Source organism: Pristis pectinata, chromosome 12, assembly GCF_009764475.1.
Source record: "Pristis pectinata isolate sPriPec2 chromosome 12, sPriPec2.1.pri, whole genome shotgun sequence".
In the NCBI taxonomy this organism is placed as follows: Eukaryota; Metazoa; Chordata; class Chondrichthyes; order Rhinopristiformes; family Pristidae; genus Pristis; species Pristis pectinata.
The window spans coordinates 19625568-19653259 of NC_067416.1; the positions used below are offsets into that span (position 1 = coordinate 19625568).

The 27692-nt window shown below is 38.7% G+C and overlaps 1 protein-coding gene across 1 annotated transcript in view; it reads left to right on the forward strand.

Annotated features, from left to right (window-relative positions):
- Positions 1-24278, forward strand: part of btbd16 (BTB (POZ) domain containing 16) — a 74414-nt gene extending 50136 nt beyond the window's left edge. Inside the window, exons 12-15 of the mRNA XM_052027732.1 lie at positions 2352-2434; positions 3799-3876; positions 23386-23574; positions 24210-24278. Of these exons, the coding sequence (XP_051883692.1) occupies positions 2352-2434; positions 3799-3876; positions 23386-23574; positions 24210-24278 (419 nt within the window). The remainder of the gene's footprint in view (positions 1-2351; positions 2435-3798; positions 3877-23385; positions 23575-24209) is intronic.
- Positions 24279-27692: the final 3414 nt, after the last annotated feature.

Consider the following 27692-nt stretch of genomic DNA (forward strand, 5'->3'; position numbering starts at 1 on the left):
GACCATTCTTTGGTTTAAACTTAGAATTTGGTGAAGCTCATGAAACATTAGTATAACCTGGAAAACTGGTGTGATGGTTACTTACACAAGATAGCAAAGTGCTTGTGTTCCCCTCTCAAGATTCCTGCTTTTCACACGTGCACAGTAAAATTCTACTTCCATGGGAAATTTGTTGGAGGTATGGAGAAAGATTGAGAACAGTGTTGAAGCAATGACACAGCCTTGTTTGACATTAGTCTTCACTGAGATTGGTTTAGTTGTAGACCTGTTGATTAGTATCATGCGTTGCATGCCATCACGGAGTAAGTGTAAGATGGAGATGAATTTCTGTGGTAAACCAAATTTGAGGAGGGTGTTCCACAGTCCCTCCTGATTGATGAAGTTAATGACTTCAGTGAGGTCGAAGAAGGTAGGGTATGGTGGTTAGTGCTTCTGCTTCAATTTTCTTGGAGTTATCACACAGTAAAGACAATGTCCACTGTGCTTCTGGACAGATGGATTCCACAATCCGATTTGGGCAGCAACTCTTCAACCACTGGGAGGGAGGTGGTTGAGGATAACTTTCCCTGTGGCAGACAGCAAGGAGACCTTTCTGTAATTACCACAGTCAGACTTGTCTCCTTTCTTGAAGATTATCATGATTATTGCATCTCCGAGGTTCCCTGGGATATTCACCTTTTCCTGATGTGGACGATGGGATTTGTAACTGAAGCTCTTCACCATGGAGTTTTAGGATTTCAATGGGAATGCCATCTGCTCCTGAGGCCGTGTTATTTTTGGGTTAGGATTTGGCATCTTGACTTCTTGTCATTCAGGGGTGGCAGCAAGGTTGGCCCAAACAGGTTGCTGTGGGATAGCACCAAGGGCACTCAGGTCAAGGACAGAGCTGAGGTTGAGGAGGTCTTCAAAGTGCTCCTTCCTGTCCCTTTGTCTCTAATGAATTTATCTCCTTTCTCGGCTCAGTGGGATGAAGCCTTGGGTGTTTGGGCCATAGATGGCAAACTGAAGAACCTGTGCATTAAATGGCTGAACCTGCTGCATCCTGTCCACCCCCTATATATTCTCTATATCTACATCTCTTATAATTTTATACTCCACAATTAAACCTCCCTCATTCTTCTTAGTTCCAGACAAAATCAATCTCAGGTAGACACCTCTGCTCTGAACCATTTCTTCAGTCCAAGCAATATCCTCATAAATCTCTTTGTATTTTCTCTATTGCTATCATCCTTTCCCTGAAATGAGGTGAACAGAATTGTAGATAGTACTCTAAAAGTGATCTTACTATATTTTATATGGTTCCAACATAACCTTCCTGCTCTGGTTTCCTGTAAGTCTATTTGCCCATATTGCCTCAGTAATATAGGCAAATAGACATGCACTGTAACACCCTGATGTACCTCCAAGCTTCTTAGTATCTCACCAGTTATCGTGTGTTCCTTGGCCTTATTTGTCCTCCTTCAATGTGATAATTACATTTGCCACCTTTGGGCTCTCCAAACCAGTCATATTTTATTGTCACTCTGTTGCTCACAGAGCAATCCCATTCCCTCCCTAATTTTCTTGGTAACTTATTTCCCCAACATTCCCAACAACTCCCTCAGATTCTGTCACTTATCTACACGCGGCAACAGTGAATGATCCTTTTCCATTAAAAATGATTGCAAATGGTTGCAAAATAATTTGACTGATGCCACAGCACCTGTGTCCGCACATTTCCTTGCAACACGGAAGACCATTTTGCTCATCAAGTCCAATATACCCCTCAAAGCAATCTGATCAATCCCCCATTTATTTCTGTATTACCTGTTCTCTCACAAATATATATTAACACCACCCATTTCATTCACCACCCACCTGCACTTGGGGCAATTTACAGTAGCCAATAAACCTAACAACCAACATGTCTTTGGGAAGTGGGAGGAAACCCAAGCAACTGGGGGAAACCCACATGGTCACAGGGAGAACATGCAAACTCCACACAGAAGTAAGATAAGATAAGATATCTTTATTAGTCACATGTACATCAAAACACACAGTGAAATGCATCTTTTTGCATAGAGTGTTCTGGGGGCAGCCCGCAGTGTCACCATGCTTCTAGCACCAGTATGAATTTGTTTCAGTACAATGTAGGAAATAGGATTATAAGCAAGTCACAAAGTATTCTACATGCAAAACGTGACTGACTTTCCTTCAAGTGCAACCACAGTCAAGCCTCAAAAATGCAATGCACCTAAGTAACACAGGAATTTCATTAAGGAAATGATTCATATCCAGAGCTATTAAAATGGTTTGACTCAGCATTAATAGGTGCTTGATTATTGATATTTGTTCTATTTCCTCTTCATCAGCTCGACAGATTGAGGAGCTACAGCAGATCGATTTGTTGCCACAGGCCATTTTGTTGCAAGTTGTCACCCACAACTATTATGCAGTGAGTCAATATATTGATTATCAAAAAAATAATCATAGTAAGGAATGGTTCAAAGCTTTTAGCTGGTCATGATTCTATCATGAATATATACGCAAATATATGCAAGTATTGTCTTGAAGGTAGGAAACTAAGAACAATAGAGAGAAAAGTGATTTAAGTACCTGTGTAAACAAATCACTGAAATCTGGTGCAAAATAGGAAAAAGAAATCAAAAAGATGAATAAAATATTGGCTTTTTAGTGTCTTAGAAATCAAAAATGGAGAACTAATTCTTCATTAGTTCAAAGCCTTGGTCAGGCCTTGACTGAGATATTGTGTTCACTATTGGACACCAGACTGAGGCCTGGAAATACAGTAAGACTCTGATAAATAGCTATCCGATTGGAAATTCTGATGGTTCAACATCTGGTTCACTGGGTGCTGGTTCCTGTGCTCCCTCTAACAAATTGAGGACCTGGTTCCTGTGCTTTCTCCAACACACCAGGGTCAACAGTTCCAGTGCTCCTTCTAACATATCAGGACCCCAGTTCCCACATTGCTTTTATACTGACCCAGGGTCCTATTCCCCACACTCCCTTGCAACTCACCTAGTTCTGTTTCCCGTGCTTCCTTGAAACCTACTGGGTTCATTAGAAAATTTATGAATCTACTGAACTCGGTAATATCTTTAAAAAAAGCGAATTAAAAGGGTGTTAGAGTATTAATTGAGATATCATTCTGTAGTCTGGAAAATCTGGCAATCTGGCACCACTAAACTCCCATGCATGCTGAGTTAATGGTGTTCCACTGCAATAGCTTTGGAGTGGGTGCAGTGTAGATTAACCAAAATGGTTCCAAGGCTTAAAAGGTTGTGTTGTGATATCAGGCGGCAAAACATATCCTGTAGTTCCTCAATGAAAAAGTTGACAGATGTTCTAGTCAAGGTGCTTAAGTTGGTTAAAGGATTTGATATGATAGAAGCAGTGAAGCTGTTTCCTCTGGATTGGAAAACCAGAGCAAGGGAATATAATCTTAAAAATAAAACTGCGGCATTTAAGAAGTCAGGAAACACACGGATAAGTCAGGAAAAGCATGGATAGGATTACTGAGCAGCTGTAATGTAGCAAAGATATAAGTTTTCTTTTGGAGATTAATACATGAAAATGACAATTTGAATCTCAAATTATCTTCAAATTTTATTATTGGTAACATTAATTGTCCAGCTACAACTTATGTTTTACAATTTTTTCTAATCATCTATGTCGGAAGAATGGGAATGTGCCTGGGATGATTGTACAATACTTTGAAAGAAATCAAAGAATTACTTATAGCGATATTGTGAAAGACCATATTGTAAGATCTGAATGTTTTCATTCATGTTACAGCTACAACATGGTGGAGACATGCCATGTGTGAAATACTTTCCCTCTGAAGCAATCCGATTTGGTTTCATCATGACAGAGGTATAAACATTAGTTACACAATCAAGACTATCACTAGTTATGCACATTCCTGAAAAAATTCTATTTTTCCTGGAATTTAGGTTTTTCAAACAAAATATCATCTGAGGTTTAAATAACAATAAAAGTTAAAGTAAACAAAGGTCTTTGACCTGAAACCTTAATTCTGTTCCTCCATTGATGGGATTGGGACCTGTGTTGTGGCTGTAACTATCAAATATGATAATATTTTAATCTCGCTTTCAGATAGGAGGTTTTCGTAAACATTCCTAGTGAATATGGTCTCCTTTCGAAAGTCTTTTCTCCTCTCTCTCACTCCCTTGCTCTGTATAACCTTCGTTCATTATTCTGCTCATGCTCCATTCCAAAAGGAAGGCCAACAGCTGCTCCCAAACTGGGAGCAGCCAATTTGTGCAGAAGCCTTGATGTCAGCTTTGATGGCATTAGCTTCACCACTCCTTGTAGGTTTTGGAAACTTATAACAATTATGAAAAACAACAAAAAATATATGGAATTTTGGCAAGTCAGAGGAAAACAACCACAAGTTAACCTGTAAGTTGCCAATGATCCTTTCAAATAGCTCTAGTGAAGGTCCTTTCTTTCACTTAATGCTAGTTTAACTGTTCAAGGTAAGTGTCATCTGGAGCACTGAGCCATAGCTGGTGTTAAATCAGTGTCACTTACTGTTTGATGTTATGATTTTGTGATGGGTTTTGCATACAAGTCTATATGTGCTCTGGATGTCATCTTGCATCACAGAGGGAACTCATAGCACCCAAAAAATATATCTTACTGAGCAATAGGCTTTGGTTAGTGATGCTCAATGACTGTAGTCAGTGTGTATGGAAACAGTTAAATTTTCACTGTATGAAACCTTAGATTGCTTTCAGTCCTTTCTAATCATTAAAAGTTATGTATCCATCAGAGCATGGTAATCAAGGACCCACACACACACAGATCTCCATCCATTCAACCGTGATGTGAGCACCAGAACTGCCATTACTGCATGCTTCTATCACATAGAATAAAACTTAACATAATTTATTGTGGCAATACTATACCACCCTTTTCCTGGAGTTTTGACCCTGTAGCCATATAATGCCTTGTTATAACAATCCCATTTGATAATGATTTTCAAAGTTGTAGTTGAATTACTTACATCAACTGTACTAATTTTCAAGGACTATTATGTACACAATAATACCGATGGGAACATTGTTAAGAAAGTTGTCTGAGCAGTTCAGATATCACAAACTGGAAAAATGAGACTTGAGTGGTTATTGTTATCTGAACTCAAGGTGATTATTTTGTTGCAATCAATCTTATTTTCACACAATACATGACAATATTTATACAAAATCAAGTCTGACATTCAATTGCCCGAAGGGCAAATCCAGCTATCAATTAGATGCTATCCTTAAGATCAGAAATACACAAGAATTTTTGGGGAAGTTTGAAGCTTTATGCCTTATATTAATTTTTTTTGCAATTAAAAATGTGCAGTTACTTTATAAGATCATCCATCTGTATTTGGAATAATTACTAGGAATTAGCCTGCTTTGCACAATTTTTGTGTGTTACTTGATTCAATTCCCACAAAAAAAATTATATAGGAAAATCTTGGACATATTCTGGGTATGACAGTCCATGATTTTCCTTCCAGGTCCTGAATAGAACTTGTGCAAAAGTGAACCACTCATTCAGAAGTGAACTTCACAAAAACTTCTAAATGCTTGATCCATTATTAGTTAAAGTGGACCAGGGTCCCAGTCCATGGAGTCTGAAGAAAGAAAACCATCTTTGAGAGATCTTAAGTAATATGCCTTTTATGGCAGCTCTCATTCCAACCCCCCCTCCCCATCACCATTAGATGTGACCTCAACCCTCCCTCCCATCAATCTTCAACATGTTCCCTGGAACACCACCTCCCCCCCTCCCCAGTATGCCCCTTACCACCATTCCTCCTCCATCACATTGATCTACTACAGCCTGACCAATGTTTTTCAAGTCAATACTGGCACCTGTCTCCAAGTTGATGGACAACCCACCCCAACCCCCAGCCTCATTAATCTCCAGACCAACACCCAGGTCTTGATTACTGCAATCCTCAACTCATCAATGCTCAAACTTTTGTCCCTTCCCTTTTCTCCAGTGACCCCTACCCTTTCACCCTGACATGTGCAAGATAAAGCCTTTTGATCATTTAAGGCCTATCTTATAATTTCTAATGTAATGAGTTTTTTTCCGTAATGTGTTATAAGTAGTTCTACTTTCACTCAACAACTATTTTGCCCTTTTTGTCTCCACCACTCTACCTAACATTATAAACTTGGTTATTTTACATGTGGCAGTGTGATTTGGCTATCTGTGAAAGAAAATCACCTGATTTTTACTTAATGAAAATAGATTTGGATGATTTCTATGTGGACAATAAGTTCACTTTGGCAGTTAAGTGAGCTAGAAATTTAAAAGTACTATTGCATTATCACATAATTTGCTCTTATAATAACAATTGAGTTCACTCTAGAAACTCAGTCATGCTTGAAACAAATGCTGAAATGGGTTTATCCATGGCAGTTTGTTCCATAACTGATGGGGACTGATTTTTGCCCTCATTGTCCAAGATTTTACCTATATCGATGACATAAATAAGGATCTTAACTGCAGTTGTGCAGAGTAACTTTGGCAATTTCTAGAGACATGGCCACTCATGTATGTCACACCTCAACCACTTAAGGTGGTGGTGCTCCACTCCATTTGCATAGATTGCATTGAATTGGTTGGAGGAGTGACAAGTTGGACCCAAGAACTACAGATACCTCACTTCTTGACCGATGAAATGAGGTCATGGTGTTAGGGCTAGACAGAAAGGTTGGAGTGCTACGAATCCCAAAAAATAAAGAAGGCCTCTCCTGAATAACAACTGGCAATCTGTTCTGTCCTTGCTGCTTCAGTTGATCAGTTATGATGTAAAGGAATTCTCATTAAAAATGTGGGTAATTTGTGTCCCTTTGAAATCACACACAAGTTTCTTTTCAATCAGGGCCTGCTTCCTATTATGTGACCCAGATGGTTTCCTTGTAGAGGATGTGCAGTTCAATATGGTAGCAGCAGTGCCAAATATATAATGTACAACAAGTGATGTCCATTCTGCATGCCTATTATCTTTTGTGCTTGTGCATGTTACATGTATTAAACTGAGATCCACATTTTCACTATGTGTTCTGTGTGCTTTAAGGTTCGGATCTTATTTAGTGATTGTTTTCATTCCAAAATGCAATTCTTATGTGCTACACAATTGAATGTTAGACCATAATTTTTAATGTAGAATCATACTGCAGATACATTATAATTCATTTTATTAATTGCAGAATGGTATTACAATTATGAACTGAATTGGGCTTTTATCATTCTCACTTGTATAGTGCATATGGTAAACCAAATCCTCACACACATTTTGATATTTTTATATCATTGATCAGAAGGCACTGATACAAGCAGAGGAAGGAGTTGATAAAACAATCGCTGTAGATTTACCTGCTTTATACAGAGTGAACATGTGAAATCTACTGTCCAGGGTCAAATCTGATTTAGCAGAATCCAAGTGATCTTTCTTGGCTGTCTGGCCAGAATCAAGAACAGGATATGGAACAAAACACAATGGGTTGCAACTCACATCTCCATGTAAATAATGTTAGCAGAACAACATTAGTTTTCCTACCTGTTAATCTAATCCATATGGAAGGAGTGCATTATTCCTTGCAGGTGCTGGAAATGGATTGAATCTGACTTCTCTAGGCAATTGAGGAAGTTCATTTTGTTTAGTCAGTCCAAATTCCTTTGTGATATTCTGAGTCAAATGGCAGGAAAATACCCCGTAACTTAAAATAATCTAAGAAATCAGATGATTGAGGCAGGGAAGTATTCCTCCAGGGAAATTATAAATAGGTTTGTGATTCATCAGGTCAATCCAAGATAAGACTTAAGGTACTCAAGGATAACAGTAATTCACTGACCTATACAAAAATAATGCAGCAATATGTCCGTTGAACTGGAAGACTGAAACTACCACTTGAAGGATCATTATGTGTATCTCTCTTGTAGAAGTCAGAGTAATAAAAATGAGTCTGTTTCTAGCCTCTTCTACCCATTCCTAATGGTTTCAGGAAGGGTCTGAATTCAAGTATTCCAGGACTTGAACCTTACCCATTTACACCCAGTGTTTTAAATGGGTAGTGAAACAGTCCTCGAGATTAGCCTTCCAAACTTTAGACAGCCTAATTTTAGCAAAAACCCTGGAATCCTGCTGAATCTGTAACCTGTGAAAACTACAGTTCCTCAGACAATCTATCGTGCAGAGCTGTTGAGGCACAGAAAAAGTCAATCAGAGCTCTGGAGCACCTGATGGTAACTAAAGATGATCAAGGGATCTGGAGATAGTGTGGGAAGAGTAGCTGGAGATCAGCCATGGTGGAACAGCATCACAAGACCAATTAGCCTACTTCTGTTCCTTTCCTAATGTTCTTTAATGAATGAAAACTTGAAGCAATTCAACCGGAAATGAGAACTGAAGGATTTCTGTTGGAACCTCTATTAAATGCTTGTTCCTTATGAGGACTGAACTGTGCTGATTGATAACTGAGTTTCCAACGAGAAGTCTGGCTGACGGTCATTTGTTGCTCAATCAATATTGGAAATTTTGTGCATACTCAGTCAAATTTATATGTCGGGATAAGTTGGAGGGCATATGCCAGTATACATCACTGTTCACTCCGCCCCTAGACACAGTATTGAATCAAGTGATGCAGCTGTAATGTCTGAAGGATCTGGTGTGGACATGGCACTCAGGCCTCCCAGCATTGTGCCACAGTGGGTGGAGTAGGTACTGAAACACGATATATTTGACCCTGTAGAAAAATGTAAGTGGAGCTACAGGCTTGACATTTTATTTTAATGCTTTTAATTAATTGTTACAATTTAAAGTATTTTAATTACATTTGCTTATTCTTAATTCAATTAACAATTCTTTTTAATTATTTAAATATATTTGAATAATTTTTAAATGCCTCTGACTATCAAATGTTTAAAAACTGTTGAAAAATACCCTTGCCAGCTGTCAGGGAGTTCTGGTGGTGGGCCTCAAGAATACAATGTCTGAGGCCTGCTCACTACTCAGAACCTGCTTTGTCCTACTGATGCCTGTTGGATGCAGATGGCCTCCTCTTCCAGCCCTCTGGATCTGGAAAATAATGCTGGTAGGCAGGGACCGTGGGCAGCAAGTCCTGACCTTGTGCCATATCTGGAACAATCCCCCACGTTAATGCATCAGTGGAAAACTGGGCCATTAAGTTCCACCTCTGCTGAGTTACTTGAATGTCACAAAAAATCAGCATTTATAGTGTCCTAAGGTTCCTTTGTGTTGGAAAAGCAAATAAACAGATGGAAAGCAATAAACAGAACCATGCTTCATTGAAAGTAGTAACTCTCAACTAAACAGCACTGTTGGGTACAACTATGTGTCAAAGCCACATGGTATAACTCATTCATGTATGCTTATATGCACCTGCTGCATTCAAAGTAGAAGTGCTTTGTTCATAATTTTGTTGTGGTTGGGAATCTGTCTTTTAAAGCCCCTTGACATATTTGTTGCCAGTATTAGATGCAGCTGTTATTTGGGAGCTTTAAGCAACGGGATAGCATTTTCATTTTCTAACTGTATGCAAGCAAGTATGACTTGAAATTTGGCTTGATGGTATAAGTACTTATAACTTGATAATAGGACTAAAAAGCGTTTGTATATTAAAATACACTGAAGTCGTCCATGGTTTATGATACTTTGATGCAGCATGAAATAATTCACATCCTTTAACATCAAGCATCAATTTGTTTTTAATTCTTATGCATAAACAGGAACCATGGTACCATTCAGAAATGATTTCCTACTGTGGATTTTATTTTGAACTCAAAGCCATTCAGGAGAAAAAGGGTTCCAGTTATAGTTTTCTACATGCAGGTAAAGAAACTCGCATTCTTTTAGTTAGCAAGTCACTAGAATTGCATTAGAAAAGTTTCTCTCACAGCACCTTTATCTTGGAAACTGCAGGATTGGATTAGTTTAATGTAAAGACAAACTAGCTGCTTCTATGAAATAAACCAATATGATAATAAGAGAACCAACCATATTTCTACTACACCTAATCCACTCCACTGCACAATTTCATCCATTATAATTGTCCTTGGAATCATTGGCCAGCATGTAGCATTTTGGACATACATGATCAATTGATCTTCATTGTGACTTTAGTTTCATATGCAGCCAAAATGCAAGGTAATCCAGTGAAGAATCATCAGCAATGAAATGATTAGGATTTTCACAAAAGCTGTTAACAGTGCCTCTGACAACCTCAGATAATAATTTCAAATTTGGCACCAGTCCTATGGTACAGTCTTTGCTGCCAGATCAAAAATACCACTGTGGCAGTAGATAACACTATTTATTTCTACTGAAGGAGTTAAAGTCATAGATTCATACAGCATGAAAACAGTCCCTTTGGCCCATCTGGTCCATGCTGAACAAGTTGTGCCTTGACATATTTCTAATTTTATTTTCTCTATTTAGTATTTAATAAATGGGAGTGGAAATATTTTGGAATCTGAGCAGAGAATAGACAGATATAACTCAAAGTTCGGTACTCTTAGATCACACTTGGCAGCAGAAAACATTCTGAAATATTAAGATATATGGAACATTTCCATTGATAGTAGTTGATTGTGTGGAACTGCACTAATTTGTATAAATATCTGTTTAGAAAACACATTCAAGAATATGGGGGTGAATATGCACTGAGGTGATCTACTGAACATGAGCTGCTGGAGACGGGCGATTATTATATCATTGATCAAGCAAATGGTCATGGTCCATAAGTTAGATCGTAAAGCTTGATAAATTTTCTGGAATTTGTCTGACAGCATTTGGAATCAGGGAGTACCTTTGCATGACTGACTCCTGATAGTTCTGTGGAGATAAGAAGTTTGTTGGGAGAAAAGACTTCTCCCCATATTTTTTAACAATAGTGCCATAGTTTAGGGCATTGGGTGTATTAAGTTTCATAAATTTCCATTCATTTCATGTTTATTTGCAAATAAATAATGTTATTAGCCGACCTATCCAAGGGAAAAAGAAGGGTAGGTAAAAGGTGCGAAAAGGAAGGTGAGATTGTAGGAGAGTATGTTTAATAAAGAGATGGAATTGTTAATAACTTGTATTAAAAGTTCAAAAGAGAATATTTGGTACCCGAAAGGACCCCATTCATACAGATATTATGCTGCAATTTACATAATTTACCATGCCAACATTACTGACAGGAATATATGGACAAATTTTCTGCGTATCTCAAGGAACTTCAACTATTAGATTGTTAAGTCACAGTGCGCCTACATCTGTGAGAGTCAATCTATGCCAGCACATTATTTATATCCATTATTATACTAAACTTGATAATTGAGTCTTTTGCATAAGAGAGTAGAACCACGCAAATGAATGATATATCCCAGAAACAATATAGTCAGAAGTAGCCTGTGTTTGCGCATAAACCCAAATAAAGCAGTCATGTATAAATGTCCTCACAAAAGGTTAATACAACAACTTATGAAGCCATTCAATTGGAAATTCCTTATAAACTCATGATCCTTGCTTAGGAAAAAGAATCACAATTTAAACATGGACTGCATAGGCCCCATTTAAAGGGGATGTCCATGGCGATAGAGAAAACTCTCCTTCGTTGTGCTAGAACTTCATGATGTATGGCTGATGAGTGAATTACTCAGGAATTGCAAGCAACTATGGGGTCCAATGGCCCATGCCTACAGAAGATATTTCTGTTCTTCGAAGAGCCATCTACCAGTCTCTCAACTTTAAAAGACAGTTGGACAGATACATGGATTGGAAAGGTTTAGAAGGTTATGGGCCAAATGCTGGCAAATGGGACTAGTTTGGATGGGGTATCTTGGTTGGCATGAACTATTTGGGCTGAAAGGCCTGTTTCCATACTATATGACTCTATGACTCCTTCAAACTAATAAATCGTTGCTACTTCTAGGTTAAAGGTATTGATGTTATTGCAGTCACATGCCACTTGACTATTAATTCAATAGAATCATTTTCCTGTTAATATTAGCCACAGTCTTTATACGAGATGAAATTCCCCATGAGAACACTCAAGAACTCTAATCAGCTGGTGAAAATTTCATGCCCATTCAGCTGTTGCTTCTGTCGAGCTAACGTAGGTGATGGGTGTTGATCCATTATTTGTTTGGCATATGAATGAATCCATCTAAAGGGAAAACTCCAAGCTGTATTGCAGATTGGCTGATCTGGTAGATGTCCCCTGTGGAGGATCTCAGGTGCAGATAGGTTCTAAGTAAACAATTTTGAACTTCTAATGAGGCTATAGTGTGTAATCTCCTCCATAGCCATAAGATTAATGGTTGCAAAATGAAGCAGAGCTTTACCTGAGTGTACAGATTTACAAGACATTGTAGTCCCTGGTGGACCACTGTCTCTGGTAGAGAAACACATTAGTTCTAGCTTCAACAGTTAACAGCAACATCTGGGTACAGGAGAAGGACCATGGTCTTCAAAACAATAAAGATCATCTGCCCACTGGAGATTATGAATTCCAATGATTAATTAATTCCAAGATAGAAGATATTTGTCCTAAAATATTAAATCATTGAATGAATCATTATCCTCTAATTATAATAGCATGCAAAAACTAAGTAAGTATATGTGCAAAAATAGATTTTCAGCATTCAGACATGGACTAGGTTTTAAGGGCACACAGTTTGCTATCTTACTAGAAGCAATAATAAGTTGCTAAGCTTCTTTTCAAGAGTGTTCTTGGCACCTACAATCTCCCAACCAATCATGAATCCTCACAGGTGACCAAGTGAAGCCAACAGTAACAGTGGGTAGCTTACCCAATATTTTAGAACAGTACAAACATTGTTTTTGAAGCAACTGCAGAAAAGGTGGATGCAGTTCCTAAGCAAACAGAGATAAGTTATGCATAGTTATGCCTAAGCAAAAAAAAAAGTTAATTGAATTTGTAATCCAAGTTGCTTATTAACAGCAAAGTTAGTCAAATGTCAGTTCTGAATACACTGTACCAAGCTATTATAATGCATTGATGACAAAACACTTTAACTAACCTGGTGTATGCTTTTAATGTATAATCTGGGTTACGATTGCTGATTCTCATCTTTTAGTTGACTGTCCCACTGTTGCATTTCATGGAGGAAAATATCATTACATTTGTTGGCCTATATATTCCTCTCTTTAAAAAATTACAATTACTTCCCATTCTTTGAAGTTGATGAGATTTTAATAAAATATCAGGAATGTGTATCTTCAAAGAGTTTGATTCTAGATAATGTGATTTTCTTATTGGTGATGAAAAATAGTAACCAATCATAATATGTCCACAGTATGAATTTAAATGGTTCTTATGCAGTTAATATATTTAATGTGTCACAATGTTTGCCAATTTTTAACTGAACAGACCAAATCCTGAATAAACTGATTAGCACTGAGATGAAGCATCATAAATAGATTTGGATGAGGGCAGAACACACTGAAAATACACAAGCAAGGCAACTAATTGGCAATTTGACACCGAATGACAGAACTTCCTGTCAAATTAAAGAAGCTGGCAGTAATTCTGGAAGAGGTTGTGCAACACCCACAGCACAAGGTAGGAGCATGAACAGGAAGGAAAGCAGCAGGTTAAAGATAAAGAAATTGTACTTGCACTGATGGAGAAACCTTGATAAGGAGACTATGACAGAGAAGAGAATATACTATAAGAAGGAATTTCTACATACAAACTACACTGGCCTCAATCACCACAACTCTTTTACCAAAAAGGCGAAACTAGCACATAGTCAGAGCCAAAATATAGAATAAATAGTATACCATACAATTCAATATGTTCCAGAGAAGAACGGGTGAATTATTGGAGAATTCAGAGATATTTGGATTATTGAGATCCAACAAGTGCGTTGAAGTTCTGGTATGTAATCAACAGTCCTTTGATTTGTAAAATCATTTCATAAACACCTTGCAAAAGTGAACATTGTGGTATAGGATGATAATATGATCAGTGTGGTTTCACACTCAATCTATCTTCTGCTTTCTTTCCAGAGAAAGAATTTAGTGATCCCTGAGGGATACCTGAAAAGCACTGTAAGCCTACATATCGATCATTTTCTTCAATCCGTCCAGAAGGAACCACTTGCCTAGATATGCAAAAGTGAATATTATAATGAGTTGATTATCATCCTATACTTTTTCACCTAAGCACTAATGAGCACTATGAAATATTGAAAACTTGGCTTGGGTTATAGAAGAATCCAACTGGAGAGATCAATCATGCTGAACACCCTTACTGAATCTCACCATGAAATAACTAGGGCAATTTTTCAATGGAGCATGATGCAATATGAGACCTAGGTTGATGAAATACTTGTCTCCATATGCACGACCATTGAAAGATTTTACAATTAGAGTGAATGCACAGTGGCCTTAACTGTAATGCAACTTATGGCCATGCAAGGCACCTGTGTAGCCAGCTAGCACTCATGAAAATGAAAAAAAATAACTGCAATTGCTAGAAGTCTGAAATAAAAACAGAAAATGCTGGAACACTCAACAGGCCAGTCATCGATTGTGGAAGGAGAAACAGAGTTAATGTTTCAGATCAAAGGCCTCTTCGTAGAACTGGGGGAGAAAACAAATTGGTTTTAAGTTGCAGAGAGGGTGGGGGAAGGACGTACAGAACAAAGGGAATATCTCTGACAGGGTGAGGCTAGTGTGCCAAAGAAGTAAACTGGTTGATAGATTAATGAGGGCAGTTACAGAGAGGACAAGAACAAAGAACAAGAACAAAGAGCTGCGAGATAGACCGGTTGAAGTGAGAAAACACAAACAAAGCAATGTGCATGCTGCAAAAGCTTTAGGGATTGCCTAGCAGTGCTCAGCTAATATTATAGATGGATGACCTATGGCAGAACAGGGCAGTTCTGATACATACAGAGAAAGCATGTTACCTGAAGCTATTGCGTTCACTATTGAGTCTAGAAGACTGCAACATGCCCAAACAGAAAACAGGGTGCTGTTGCTCTAACTTACATTGGGTCTCATTATAACAGTTCAGGAGGCCACAGACAGATGGGTTGGAGTGGGAGTGGGATGGAAAATTAAAGTGATAAGCAACAGGAAGCTCAGGGGCAGGTCTGTGGACTGAATGCAAGTGCTCCACAAAGCAGTCAATCGATTTCTACAAGTGGAGGAGATCACATTGTGAGCAACAAATGAGATTGGAAGAAATGTAAGTGAATCACTGCTTCACTTGGAAAAAGTGTTTGGTTCCCTGGATGGTGGGATGGGAAGAGGTGAAAAGAAAGATGAAGACGGAAGGGTTGCCAAGGGAGTCATGTACATTGGAACGCTGAAAAGTGAGTGGAGAGGAAGATGTGTCTGGTGCTGGAATCTTGTTGCAGGTGGCAGAAAACGTGAAAGATGACCCACTGAATGTGGATGCAGGCAGAGTGGATGGGACCAGGGAAATTCCATCCTAGTTCTGACCAGGAGGAGAGCGGATGAGAGCATAGCTGCAGAAAATAGACTCTGTCAACTATGGAAGAGGTAAAGCCATGGTTCAGAAAGAACAAAGATAACTCAGAGGCACCTGATAGAATGGAGACAAAGGAAGCATCCTTGCAGGAGGCAGGGTAGCAGGTAAATACAGTCAAGAAAGCATGGCAGTCTGTGGCCTTGGAATCGATGTTGGCCACTGACCATATCCCACAAAAAGACACATAGTTTGGGCCCATATTGGCGTGAATATCACATTAAAATGCAGCCTGTACAAATGATTCTGAAGCCCACTGAAAACCATTAGCTGACAGTGAAAAGGAAACTCCTGGTTCAGGTAAAAGCATCACAGCGGTTCATGGATTTTCTGATCACTGTGCAAATTATCAGATGATTGTTCAACTCCCACCAGAACTACTCCTTCAGCTAAGGAAGAATTAAAGTAGCACACATCAACAAGTAACACCAAAAGGCTTGTGCAACATGAGTTGATTACATTCATCAAAATTGTAAGGAAGTTTTAATAGAATTAATTTATTTTAAACATAGTAGGAAAGGCACACACATATGTGTCCCCAGTGGAATTCTTCATTACCAGATTGTATTTCTCTGTCAAATCTCTCCCATGGGTTTAAGAGAGTATGTGTTCTCTCTGGTACTCAGGTGACTGAATCTGTTCAACAATAATAGGTGACATACACTCAAATTCAGGTTGTTTTTGTTTTACATATATAATTTGTACATTTAAGTGTAACAGAAAGATCAGTATCACAGTTTTGTATTAAGCCATCAGGGACCAATTTCATTCCCTTGGTTCCTAAATGCTGAAAGGTTTAAGACATAAGAACATAAGAAGTAGAAGCTGGAGTAAAGCAAATGACCACTTCACTATTCAAAAGGTTCACGGCTGTGCCTGCATCTCTCGTCCACTTTTCTGTCCAGTTCTCATGTCTGTTGATTCCTTAAGTGTGCAAACATCTGTCAAGCTCTTGAATATGTTCAATGCCTCCAGGGCGGAGAATTCATATTTTCTCTTCATCTTAGTCCTAATCGGCCAACTCCTTATCATGAGACTATGCCCTCATTCTACATATTCCAAACTGAGTAAGCAACCTCTCAGCATCTACAAGGTAAACTCCTCTTAGAATCAGGTATGTTTCAAGAGATCACCTCTCATTCTTCTAAATTCTAGTGAGAATAGAATAATCATATTGTTTCCTGAGGACAACCTGCTCTTTGTGAGAACCAATCTAGTGAAACTATATTTCAACAGCTCCATGGCAAATACAGCCTTCCTTACGTACAGAAAACAAAACTATGCACTATACTCCAGGATGTGGTCTTACCAAAGCCCTGCAAAATTGCAGCAAGACATTCTTACTCTTGTACTCCAACCCCTTTGCAATAAAGGGCAACGTACCAATTGCACTAATAACAACTTGCTTTTTTCTGATTTCATGAACCAGCACACTAAGATCCCTTTGCACTCTGACATTTACGAATGACTCAACATTTGAAAAATATTGGGCTAGAAATTCTGAAGTGCATAAAACCCTGTGTAAAGTAGCATTTTAGAGAGCAGCCTTGCCAGTTTCTTCCATGTCTATGGAGTACTGATTTTCATAAGCACACAACATCCAAGGAATCATGCACCAATCAGCACGATTATATGGCTAGTCTTGCCTAAGTTCAGGAGGCACAGGAAATGTGACAATTTGACCTGCATCATCTCCCAACCTCTTGACCTCTTAAAATAACAGTTCACATTAATCCTAATGAGTGAGGTGCTCTTTTGCTGGAAGTGGTGGAATAAACATTTTATGAGGGGCTGTGGGGTCCAAGAGCTGCCTTTGAGGTCAAAGTGTGGGCTTTGATGAGTGCTGGGCTTCAGTGAAGGGGTTGAGTAGTAACCAGGTGAGGATTGTTTGATTTTTTTTCTCCTTTGTAAAAGGAACTGAGGATAAAGATATGGCAGTGGTATGCTCCTCTTGTAGGATGTGGGCGGTCAGGGACATTTCTAGTGTCCCTGGTGACTATACCTGGAGGAAATGTGTCCCGCTGCAACTCCTGTCAGACATACAGAGCATTTGGAGCTATGGATGGACTCACTGTGGAGCAGCTGCATCACGGAAAACGTAGATCGTATGTTGAGCGAGTTGGTCATAATACAGGTACAATAAGAAAGGAGATGGATGACTCAAGGAAGGGAAGTAACTGCAGGTAGGTAGTGGTCATTCCCAATCAAACAGGAATACAGTTTTGGATACCACTGGGGAAAGATGATCTCTCAGAGGAAAGCAACAGCAGCAGCTGCATGTTTGGTTCTGCTGCACAGCAGGGTAGGGAGGAGTCCAAGTGTACAGTAGTGGTGGGGGATTCAGTAGTGGAGGGTCTGGTATGCCTGAAGAGTCAGTGAGAACAGGCAGAGATTGTGGTACATATTAATAAGTAGAAAGAGGGATGGGGTCCTGCAAAATGTGTTTAGGGAGTTAGGCAGAAGTTTTAAAAGCAGGACCACTAGGGTCATAATCTCAGGATTACTCTCTGTGCCACATGCTTGTGAGGGTAGAACTAGGAGGATAGGACAGATGAATGCATAGCTAGAGAGCTAGTGCAGAAGGGACAGCTTTAGGAACATGGACCATGGGATCACTTCTGGGATAGGTGAGACCTGTGCAAGAAGGATGGGTTGCACCTAAACTGAAGGGACACTAATATCCTTGCAGGGAAGTTTGTTCCTGTGACTCAGGAGGATTTAAAGAGGGGGGTGTGGTGGTGGAAGCGTATTAGCAGTGCAGCAGGTGGGAAGAAAAATGTAAAGGATAAATCAAGCAAGTCCAGTGCAAACAGAGGCAGAGAGTGCTGGCAGACTCAACTGCATTTACTTTAATGGCAGGAATGTCACAGATAATCAGATGAGCTTAGGTCATGGATTAGCACTTGGAATTATGATGTTATTGCAATGATAGAAACACGGCTGAGGGAAGGGCAGATCTGGCAGCTTATTGTTTCAGGGTATAAAAGTTTCAGACATGACAGAGGAGAATGCAAAAGACGAAGGGAATCACACTACTGATTGGGGAGAATATAACAGCAGTTGTTAGAGAGGATATCCCAGAAGGATTGTAAAACAAAGCCAAATGAGTAAACTCTATGAATAAACGAGGGGAAATAATTTCGCTGGGATTATACTGTAGGCCTTCCAATAGTCAGTGGGAATTAGAGGAACAGATATGTAAACAAATCGCAGGAAGGGGTATAGTTATATGGTTACTATAACCATATAATATTGTTATAGTAATGAGGGATTTTAACTTTCCCAATATCAATTGGCATTGCCTTATTGCAAGGGGCTTAGATGGGGCAGAATTTGTTAAGAGTATCCAAGAAAGTTTTTTGGGACAATACGTAGAGTCCAACTGGAGATGGAGCAGTGCTGAGCTTTATCTTAGGAAATAAGACTGGGTAGGTGTTGGAAGTGTCAGTGGAAGAACACTTCGGGAACAGTGAGCATAATTCCATAAGTTTCAAGGTAGTTACCAGAAGGAATAAGGTTGGTCCTGAAGTTCAAGTTTTGAACTGGGGAAGGCTAGTTTCAATAATATAAGAGAGGACCTGGTGAAAGGAGATTGGGAGTAGGTGCTTGCAGGTAAAACAACAGCTGACGAGTGGGAGTCTTTTAAAAGAGAGTTAGTAAAAGTTTAGGGCCAGAATGTTCCAGTGAGGGTGAAAGGCAAAAAATGGCAAGATAAGGGAACCTTGGATGACAAAGGATATTGAAAGTTTAATCAGGAAATAAAAGGAAACATATGGCAGGTATAAGCAACTGGGATCAAGGGAATATCTTGATGAATATAAAGTGTGTAGGAGATAACTTAAGAAAAAAAATAGGAGGGCATAAAGGGGAATATACTAAGCAAGTAAGATTATGGAGAATCCAAGACATTCTATAAGTACATCAGGAGCAAGAGGGTAACCATGGAAAGATTGGGTCTCCTCAAGGACCAAAAGGGGAAATCTATTTGTGGAGTTAGGTGATGTGGGCAAGGTCCTAAATGAATACTTTTCATTTGTATTCAACAAGGAGAAGGACATTCAATTAAGCATTGCTTTTCATTTTTACACTCATTAATTGAAAATGGAGTTTTCCCAAAGTGAAATGTGATAATGACCATTTCTAATTTTTCAGAGAAAATAGACAACATTGTCCTATGGAACAATCTTGCTCCTGGTCCTAAAACCTCCATATCACTACTCTGCAATCCCCAATTTGTGCCCCCTGAGCTCCCCAATGGTAATGCTGATCCCCACTTCTTCTGTCAATTCCCAGCCAGCTGACTCACTTCGCGTCTTTCACCAACCAAGCACAAATAGTCCTTTGATGTAGTACCTCTGGTCTGCTCGTACTTGAATGTGAACTAACCACCACACTTGTTTTCTCCCTAACTACCCCCCACTCCTACCACCAGGTCAGGCTGCAGAATTTTCCTTTGTCCATTCAACAGCATGTGTGGCACAAGAGAGACTGCAGTTGCTGGAAATCTGGAGCAACACGCAAAATGCTGGAGGAAATCAATGAGTCAGGCAGCATCTATGAGGGGAAATGAACATTGATGTTTTGGGCCAAGACCCTTTATCAGGACAGGTTGACTGTTCATTTCCCTCCATAAATGCTGCCAGGCCTGCTGAGCTGCTCCAGCATTTTGTCTGTTGCAATAGCACATGTGTGTAATGGCTGTTTGGTTATGCCTTACACCTTCAGCCTGTTGCATACTGAAATTTGTGAATGCTCACTGAAATGATCATTGGCATTCCAAGTAATGATCATGGAAAATGTCTTTAAATGGGTGCACTGCGATTTCTAGATCTCCGTATGTTCCTGATATATTCTGCTTTATTCTATAGCCTTGAACTTTGTATTAATTCTATAGCTTTTCCCATACATGTAACATGTCCACTTTTTACTTTAAAGCCCTTTTTTAAAATGTTTGACTACAATTGCATGGACACAATACGCCTTTGTTCTAGTTACTAGATATCTTTAATATCTATATTGAATATTTATTTTGGCACAGATGTTTGCAATTCACAGAAGAATGAAATCTGAAAGTCAAGAGCAGCTAGCTGATATCTGCAAATATGTAACAGAATAGCAAGAAAAAAAAAGTGGCCACCATTGTGTATAATTGTAGAACTTCACTAAATTGAGTTACAGAAAGATCAAACCGAGTACATGTAAAATTACATCTGTCAACATAATTGTACTAATTGTTGGGCATGTGTAACATTTGCATTTATTATGTAGGTTAGTGGAAAATATGTGTTCTCTGGTTCAATTTGTTCAATTAATTAGCATTAGTTGAATATTCAGAGTATTTATCTTTCATATCTGCTTTTTTATATTTTAAAGAAAGTTTTTATAAATTTAGTGCCAGTTAGTCATATTTCCCTAATGTTGGAAAACTCAGAACCTTAAAGGGAATGGAAGCAGCCTGATCAAACATTCAGGTGGTTCTTACAGAATTACATGTGACTCAGAGAGAGCAGGTGTGTTCTATTCCATCTCAAAACAAATTTTCTACAGATAGCAAGCTCTGCTTGCTGCCACTATGGAGCTAAAACTATCAGTCCAACCCCTCACCCTAAATTTTTGTTCCCAATTGCTGTAATACATATCTCCTTTCAACCTCATGCTATCCTCTACTCTCTCTTTCAGTTGCCAATCTGAACACCCATTTTTGCTCTAACTTGTCTCCCCCCCCTCTGTCCTGTTTATCATACATTGAGCCTGCCTACTAATTCCCAGTCTTTTCCATTTTGGCAAGGACCATTCCTAAAGATCATTGCTTGCTCTCCTAAACAGTCAGCAGCCAGTCAATCTAAGTCAAGGTCAAAGTCAAAGTTGAGTTTATTTTCAAATGCACAAGTACGTGTATGCACAGGTGCAATGTAAAACTTGCAGCAGCATCACAGGCACATATCAGATAAGCAGCATTCACAAGAAAATCATAACTTAAACATAATTTATACACAATTTTTACAAGAAGGAACACGATTAGAACAAAAAAGTTAATGTTCATTGTACTGCAAAGTGATCAAAGTGGTCATAGCGTTGCTATACTGAGGTAGCGATTAGGGTTGTGCAGGTTGGTTCAAGAACCGAATGGTTGAAGGGAAGTAGCTGTTCTTGAACCTGGTGGTGTTGCACTTCAGGCTTCTGTACCTCCTGCCTGATGGTAGCTGCGTGAAGATGGCATGGCCCAGATGGTGGGGATCTTTGATTATAGCTGTTGCCTTCTTGAGGCAGTGCCTCATGTAGATACTACCAATGGTGGGGAGGGATGTGCCCGTGATGTATTGAAACTGAGTCCACTACCCTCTGCAGCTTCTAACATTCTTGCGCATTCGAACTGCCATACCAGACTATGATGCAGCCAGTTGGGATACTTTCAACGGTATATCTGTAGAAGTTTGTCAGAGTGTTCGGTGACATGCTGAATCTCCAGCCAAATGCTGGGTGGGAAACGGAATTAGGATGATGATAATGAGCTCCTTTCATTCTGATAGCCTGGACTTCTGGATGCTGGGGATTTCCAGATTCACGTCTACAACAGGTATACTCCTTCATTAGAACATAGAACATAGAACAATTACAGCACAGTTCAGGCCTTTCAGCCCACAAAGCTGTGCCGAACATGTCCCTACCCTAGAAATTACTAGGCTTACCCATAGTCCTCCATTTTACTCAGCTCCATGTACCTATCTAACAGTCTCTTGAAAGACCCTATCATATCAGCCTCTATCACCGTTTCCGCCAGCCCATTCCATGCACTCACCACTCTCTGAGTAAAAAACTTACCCCTGACATCTCCTCTATATCTACTCCCTAGCACCTTAAACCTATGTCCTCTTGTGGCCACCAATTCAGCCCTGGGGAAAAGCCTCTGACTATCTACCCTATCAATACCTCTTATCATCTTATACACCTCAATCAGATCCCCCCTCATCCTCCGTCTCTCCAGGGAGAAATGGCTGAGTTCCCTCAACCTGCTTTCATAAGGCATGCTCTGCATTCCAGGCAGCATCCTTGTAAATCTCCTCTGCACCCTCTCTATGGCTTCCACATCTTTCCTGTAGTGAGGCGACCAGAACTGAGCACAATACTCCAAGTGGGGTCTGACCAGGGACCTATATAGCTGCAACAATATCTCTCGGCTCCTAAATTCAATTCCACGATTGATGAAGGACAATACACCATATGCCTTCTTAACTACAGAGTCAACCTGCGCAGCTGCTTTGAGCATCCTATGGTCTCGGACCCCAAGATCCCTTTGATCCTCCACACTGCCAAGAGTCCTACCATTAATACTATATTCTGCCAACATATTCTCTTCTCACAATCCCTATAAACATTGGGCCAAAAAATAATTACAAAATCACTTTGTTGAAACAAAAATAGACAATGTTGGAGATACTCAGCAGGTCACCTTGAGAGAGAAAACCAAAGTGAATGTTTCAGATAATTTTCATCAGAACTAGGGAAAGTTAGAAAACAGACACCGTGAAACCCCCTGTATCTGTATTTTCATCAAATACAGAGAAATGGGTATCTCACCAGTGCTGGTAGAAAGTGAATTCCATGTCCTCATTCCCCTTTTCTTTTCCATATCTTTTGTCTGCCATTTTTATTCAGTCGTGACCTGAAACAGTTTAGGCAGTAAAATAAGGCAATCAAGAAAGTGCTAAAAAAATTTCAAATCTGGTATTAAATAATACGATTAAATAATTTAATTAAATAATGTCAATAATCACCAATCCTCCACTAATATATAGAACTCTTGGTTACATTGTTATTCCAGAGATTAAATCATGCAGACTCAAATATACCTTTTGGAATTACTGAACGCAATGCTTTCAGCTTAAGACAGGAACGTGAAGTGAAATATGAAATCCTAGTACAGACACAGATGGACGATGAATGGCAAGTCTTTACAACTGGTAACTTATGCCAGAAATTCGGTGTTACCAAAATGTCCTGCCAAAGCCAGGTAGGTCATTATTTTAACGTCATTTACAATGATCTTTTATTACCTCGCAACAGCTGCCAAAATGTAACATATTTATTAAAATTAACAAATTAATAATCCATTATGTAGTACTATAGATGCAGTCATTGTCAGCTAAATTTCAATGTTAATCATTCACCAGGGATCAAAGGATATGAAATAGTAAACCAGGTGTAGGAATATCAATAGATCTTTTGTTGTAATTGCTCCAAGCTGTTTTTAAGTTATTCTTTGACTACTCACACCTCCTGTGTAAACCTTCATAACAGATATAAGCCTAACTTTTTTTTAACCAGTGCTAAGGGAGATCTCTTTTCAGTGGATCTTTGGCTTGCTGCTAATGTTAATGTGAACGGTGTTACTGTAACAGTAGGAGGTTTTGTTGATGGCATTGCCCTATTGTGTTATGATACACAAAGTCTTTAATATGATGTCACAGATCTAAGCACATATTCTATCCATACCTGTCTGGTTCTGCATAAAAATGTTTGGGCTTCATAATGCAGGAAGGCAGGTTGTGCATTGCAAAACAATGTAAAAATTGCTTACATATTTCTGTCTTAACAGTATACATATCTATGTCAAAGAAAATTAATGATCCTTTTGCTTTTTTTCAGATTCTGTTAGTGGCTGGACTGACAATGCCTGTTTATGTGACCTTTGCGCTTCTTTTTCCAGTATCTTGAAGAAACCAAGTAAAACAATTAGAAATCATTGAACATTTTGAACAACGATGTTTAAATCACGATTGTTTGATCTGGGAATTTCATTTTAGAGGGGATGTAGTATCCTCTCTCCCTTTGTGAGTTTTCTTTTGATAAAAGGCTATCTGAAAAGCTGTTGTGAATTTTCTTTTTGTTGAAACTTTAAACTTGAATAGTAAAGTAATTCAACTTCAAAAGTGCCTAGTGAAAAAATGAGAAGCCTTTAACTAAAACAGAGTACTAAAAACACACAGCATGCCAATGTACTCCCAGAGATCAATTAATATTTTGGATGGGGACCCTTGGTCGGCAACCTCAAGCATTGATATATAAAATCACCAAAAGCTGGGAATGTTAACTAAGAACAGAGAATGTTGGAATTAATGCTTCTGCCATAAATTATCAGGACTTTTTCCTTTTTTTCAAAGTTATTAATGTATTGAATTAATTTTCACATGGAAAGCAATTTTGACTTTTCACCTGGCAATGATGGTCTCTTTAAGTTATCAGTTTCTCTTCTCTTCAACTCTGCCAGAAAGGAGTTATCATGGACATATTGGAAAAGATTAGAGGTCCCCAAATCCATCCTGGCAGCATATATAAGGTTAGATAGAAGCTAGTTGTATATGTACATCCTCTTCATCCAGTTCAAGCAACTTGGGAAAATGGAACCATGTAATCAGCCTTGAAAATGTTCACTTCCCCTTTGATTAAACAAACCTGCTGTTCACTTGTGAATGGAACAAGTAACTCTCAAGCACATTAATATATTTTATTTAATTGGGATTTTCATAAAAGACCGATAATATGCAGAGTGGCGAGTTGGCCAAAAGACCCAAATTCTTACCAACCTTCTGTAACCTGCCAAGATGAAAAACAAAACTTTTGTGTCTTTAGAGATCACTACTACCTTTCCAAGAACTTGGAAACAAATGATACTAAACAAGTGGAGAGACCAGGACACTCAGAAAGTTAAAGTTTGTCTTCTGGTGCAATTCACATGCTTTATAAATCTTATCAGAACCTTGGTTTTTTATCGCATGGCTTAGAGTTTGAAAAAGAAAATTCAAATCATAGAAATCGTCTATAGTTCAGCAAACTGAGGCCAAGGTTTCAAAGCTGAACTCAACTTGCATTATATTTTAAGGCTGCTTACCATCTTTAGAAAATTTTCCTTAAACTGAAAGCTGAAGATTTTAATAAATAATTTTCAGATGAATAAATTTAGAGAATAATGCAGCCTTTTAGATTCTGTGTGATAACATCAACTAGAAATATTCTGCAAACAAAAAGTGGTATTCATTTCAAAAAGACCTGTTGATTCCTTAACGAGTGAACTGATCCAGTTTTACAAGGAAGCCTTTATCTTAGTTAATGAGTTTGAGAACACAATGGTTCTTTCTGATGCAAGATGCGGGGGTGGCCTAAATGTCTGCATCTCTAATGATGGCACTGTGAAAGAAAAACGGACAAACATCGAACATATTAAATTAGGTGCTTTCAGGATTTTAATAGAAATTTCCGAACTTGAGAAAGGATAAAAAAGGATCCATGCAATATTTTCCAGGAGGGTTAACTTTTTTTTAACTTTTGAAAGAATCATCTAATTGTATGAGCAACTGTTCAGAGGATATCCTGCCTGCAGATTCCATTTAAGCAGCCTTTTGTTGGCAAACCATATAAATGTCTAAACATATTGGTCTGCCTCTGTGAATCCCATCGACACAGCATCCCTGTTTTCCTCGATTTTATGCGATAACCTCAAGTACAAGATATTTTTTTTCAAAGATTAAGAAGAATATTTTTGCTCAGCTGAAGTAAATATTGCTATATCTTTATGAAGGAACATTTTATTCATTTGCAAAATAGTCCTGTCCCATTGTCATCAGTTACCATAAACCACAAATTGTGGCTTGTTATTATAAAGAACTATATTCAGCTACTAATAACTATGAACTTTATGTGACTTCACTGCATATGTATTATGCATGAGGATTCCAATGTTTTCCCTTGTTCAGATGATTTGCACAATAAATTCTGAAGATTATCCTCAGGAAGGACGACTTCACTTGATGGACATCAACCTGGTATTGAGGATAAATATCAAAAACCTTAATACAAGCAATTGCTAATATATTCAAGGTCAGATAAAGAAACTTCAAGTAGAGTCTGGGATATTAAATAATGCTGTATCCAAACTGCAAGCTGGACAGCACAAGAAGCTATCTTTTAATCACTTTAATCATCTGTCTAACTATAGGGGTGATATTCCATGGTTTGAAGAGTGAGACTTCGAAAACAAGTATCTTTTTTATATGCACCAATATCTAGCCTATGGATTTAACATCATCTTACAGAAATTTACACATGCTCTAATGATTTGAATCAATGACTTCGTGTTTGTCAATTTCTGATCTTTAAATACTTCCATTTTCCTTTACTATCTCTGTAGTGGCTATATGGCATTACACTTAGGCTGTACTTTTGAACCTCACTCTGATAGATTGATACTTTACCACTCAAGATAGGATTATTCCTATTTACTTGGGATTAGGTTATTTAAATGATTGGAAGTGCAGGCTTTACATGTGCATATGACATCCCTTTCTCTGCTTTAAAAATAAATGGTGCATCTAGACAGTTTGTTCTCCACAAGAATGGAATTATAGGTAAATTAGTTATTTAAAATACTTTCTCATGATACATTTTCGTTCATTAAGCCACATGTTCATTGGGAATATTAATGAACATTGATCGCATGGACCACATGGTTTCCAGTTAGTCAAGTTATGAAATAAAATTTGCTCTTTCCCCCACACTGTTTCCAATGAACTCGTTTTTGATCCTCCTCGCACCATCATTGCAGAAATGATATTTTGTTTTTGACTTGATTATGAGTTGTTCCAACAGACAGGCCTAGCCAGCAGATCACAGAGGGAAGTTTAAAAATGCTGAGAGAGGTAAACTTCTGCTTGTTCCTATCAACAGGCCTAGTGAGCAAGATCCAGCAATATAAAAGGGGGGCAAGCTCTAGTGGTAAAAGTGGATACACAAGAGACTGCAGATGCTGGAATCTGGAGCAACAAACAATTTGCTGGAGGTACTCAGCAAGCCAAGCAGAACTTGTGGGTGGAAAGGAATTGTCAACATTTTGGATCGAAACCCTGCATCAGCAGGGTTTCAACCCGAATTGTTGACAATTCCTTTCCTCCCCCAGATGCTGGTTGACTCACTGTGTTCCTCCAGCAGATTGTTTGTTGCTTGAGGCCAAAGTTCTGTGCTTGAATTTGACCAGAGAGGCTTCAGCAAGGAGGCTATACAGTGACAAGGTAGGGTAAGTCAAGGTAAGGTCTTTCCTTTTTCTTTCTTTTAACCCAGTACTAACTTCAAATGTCA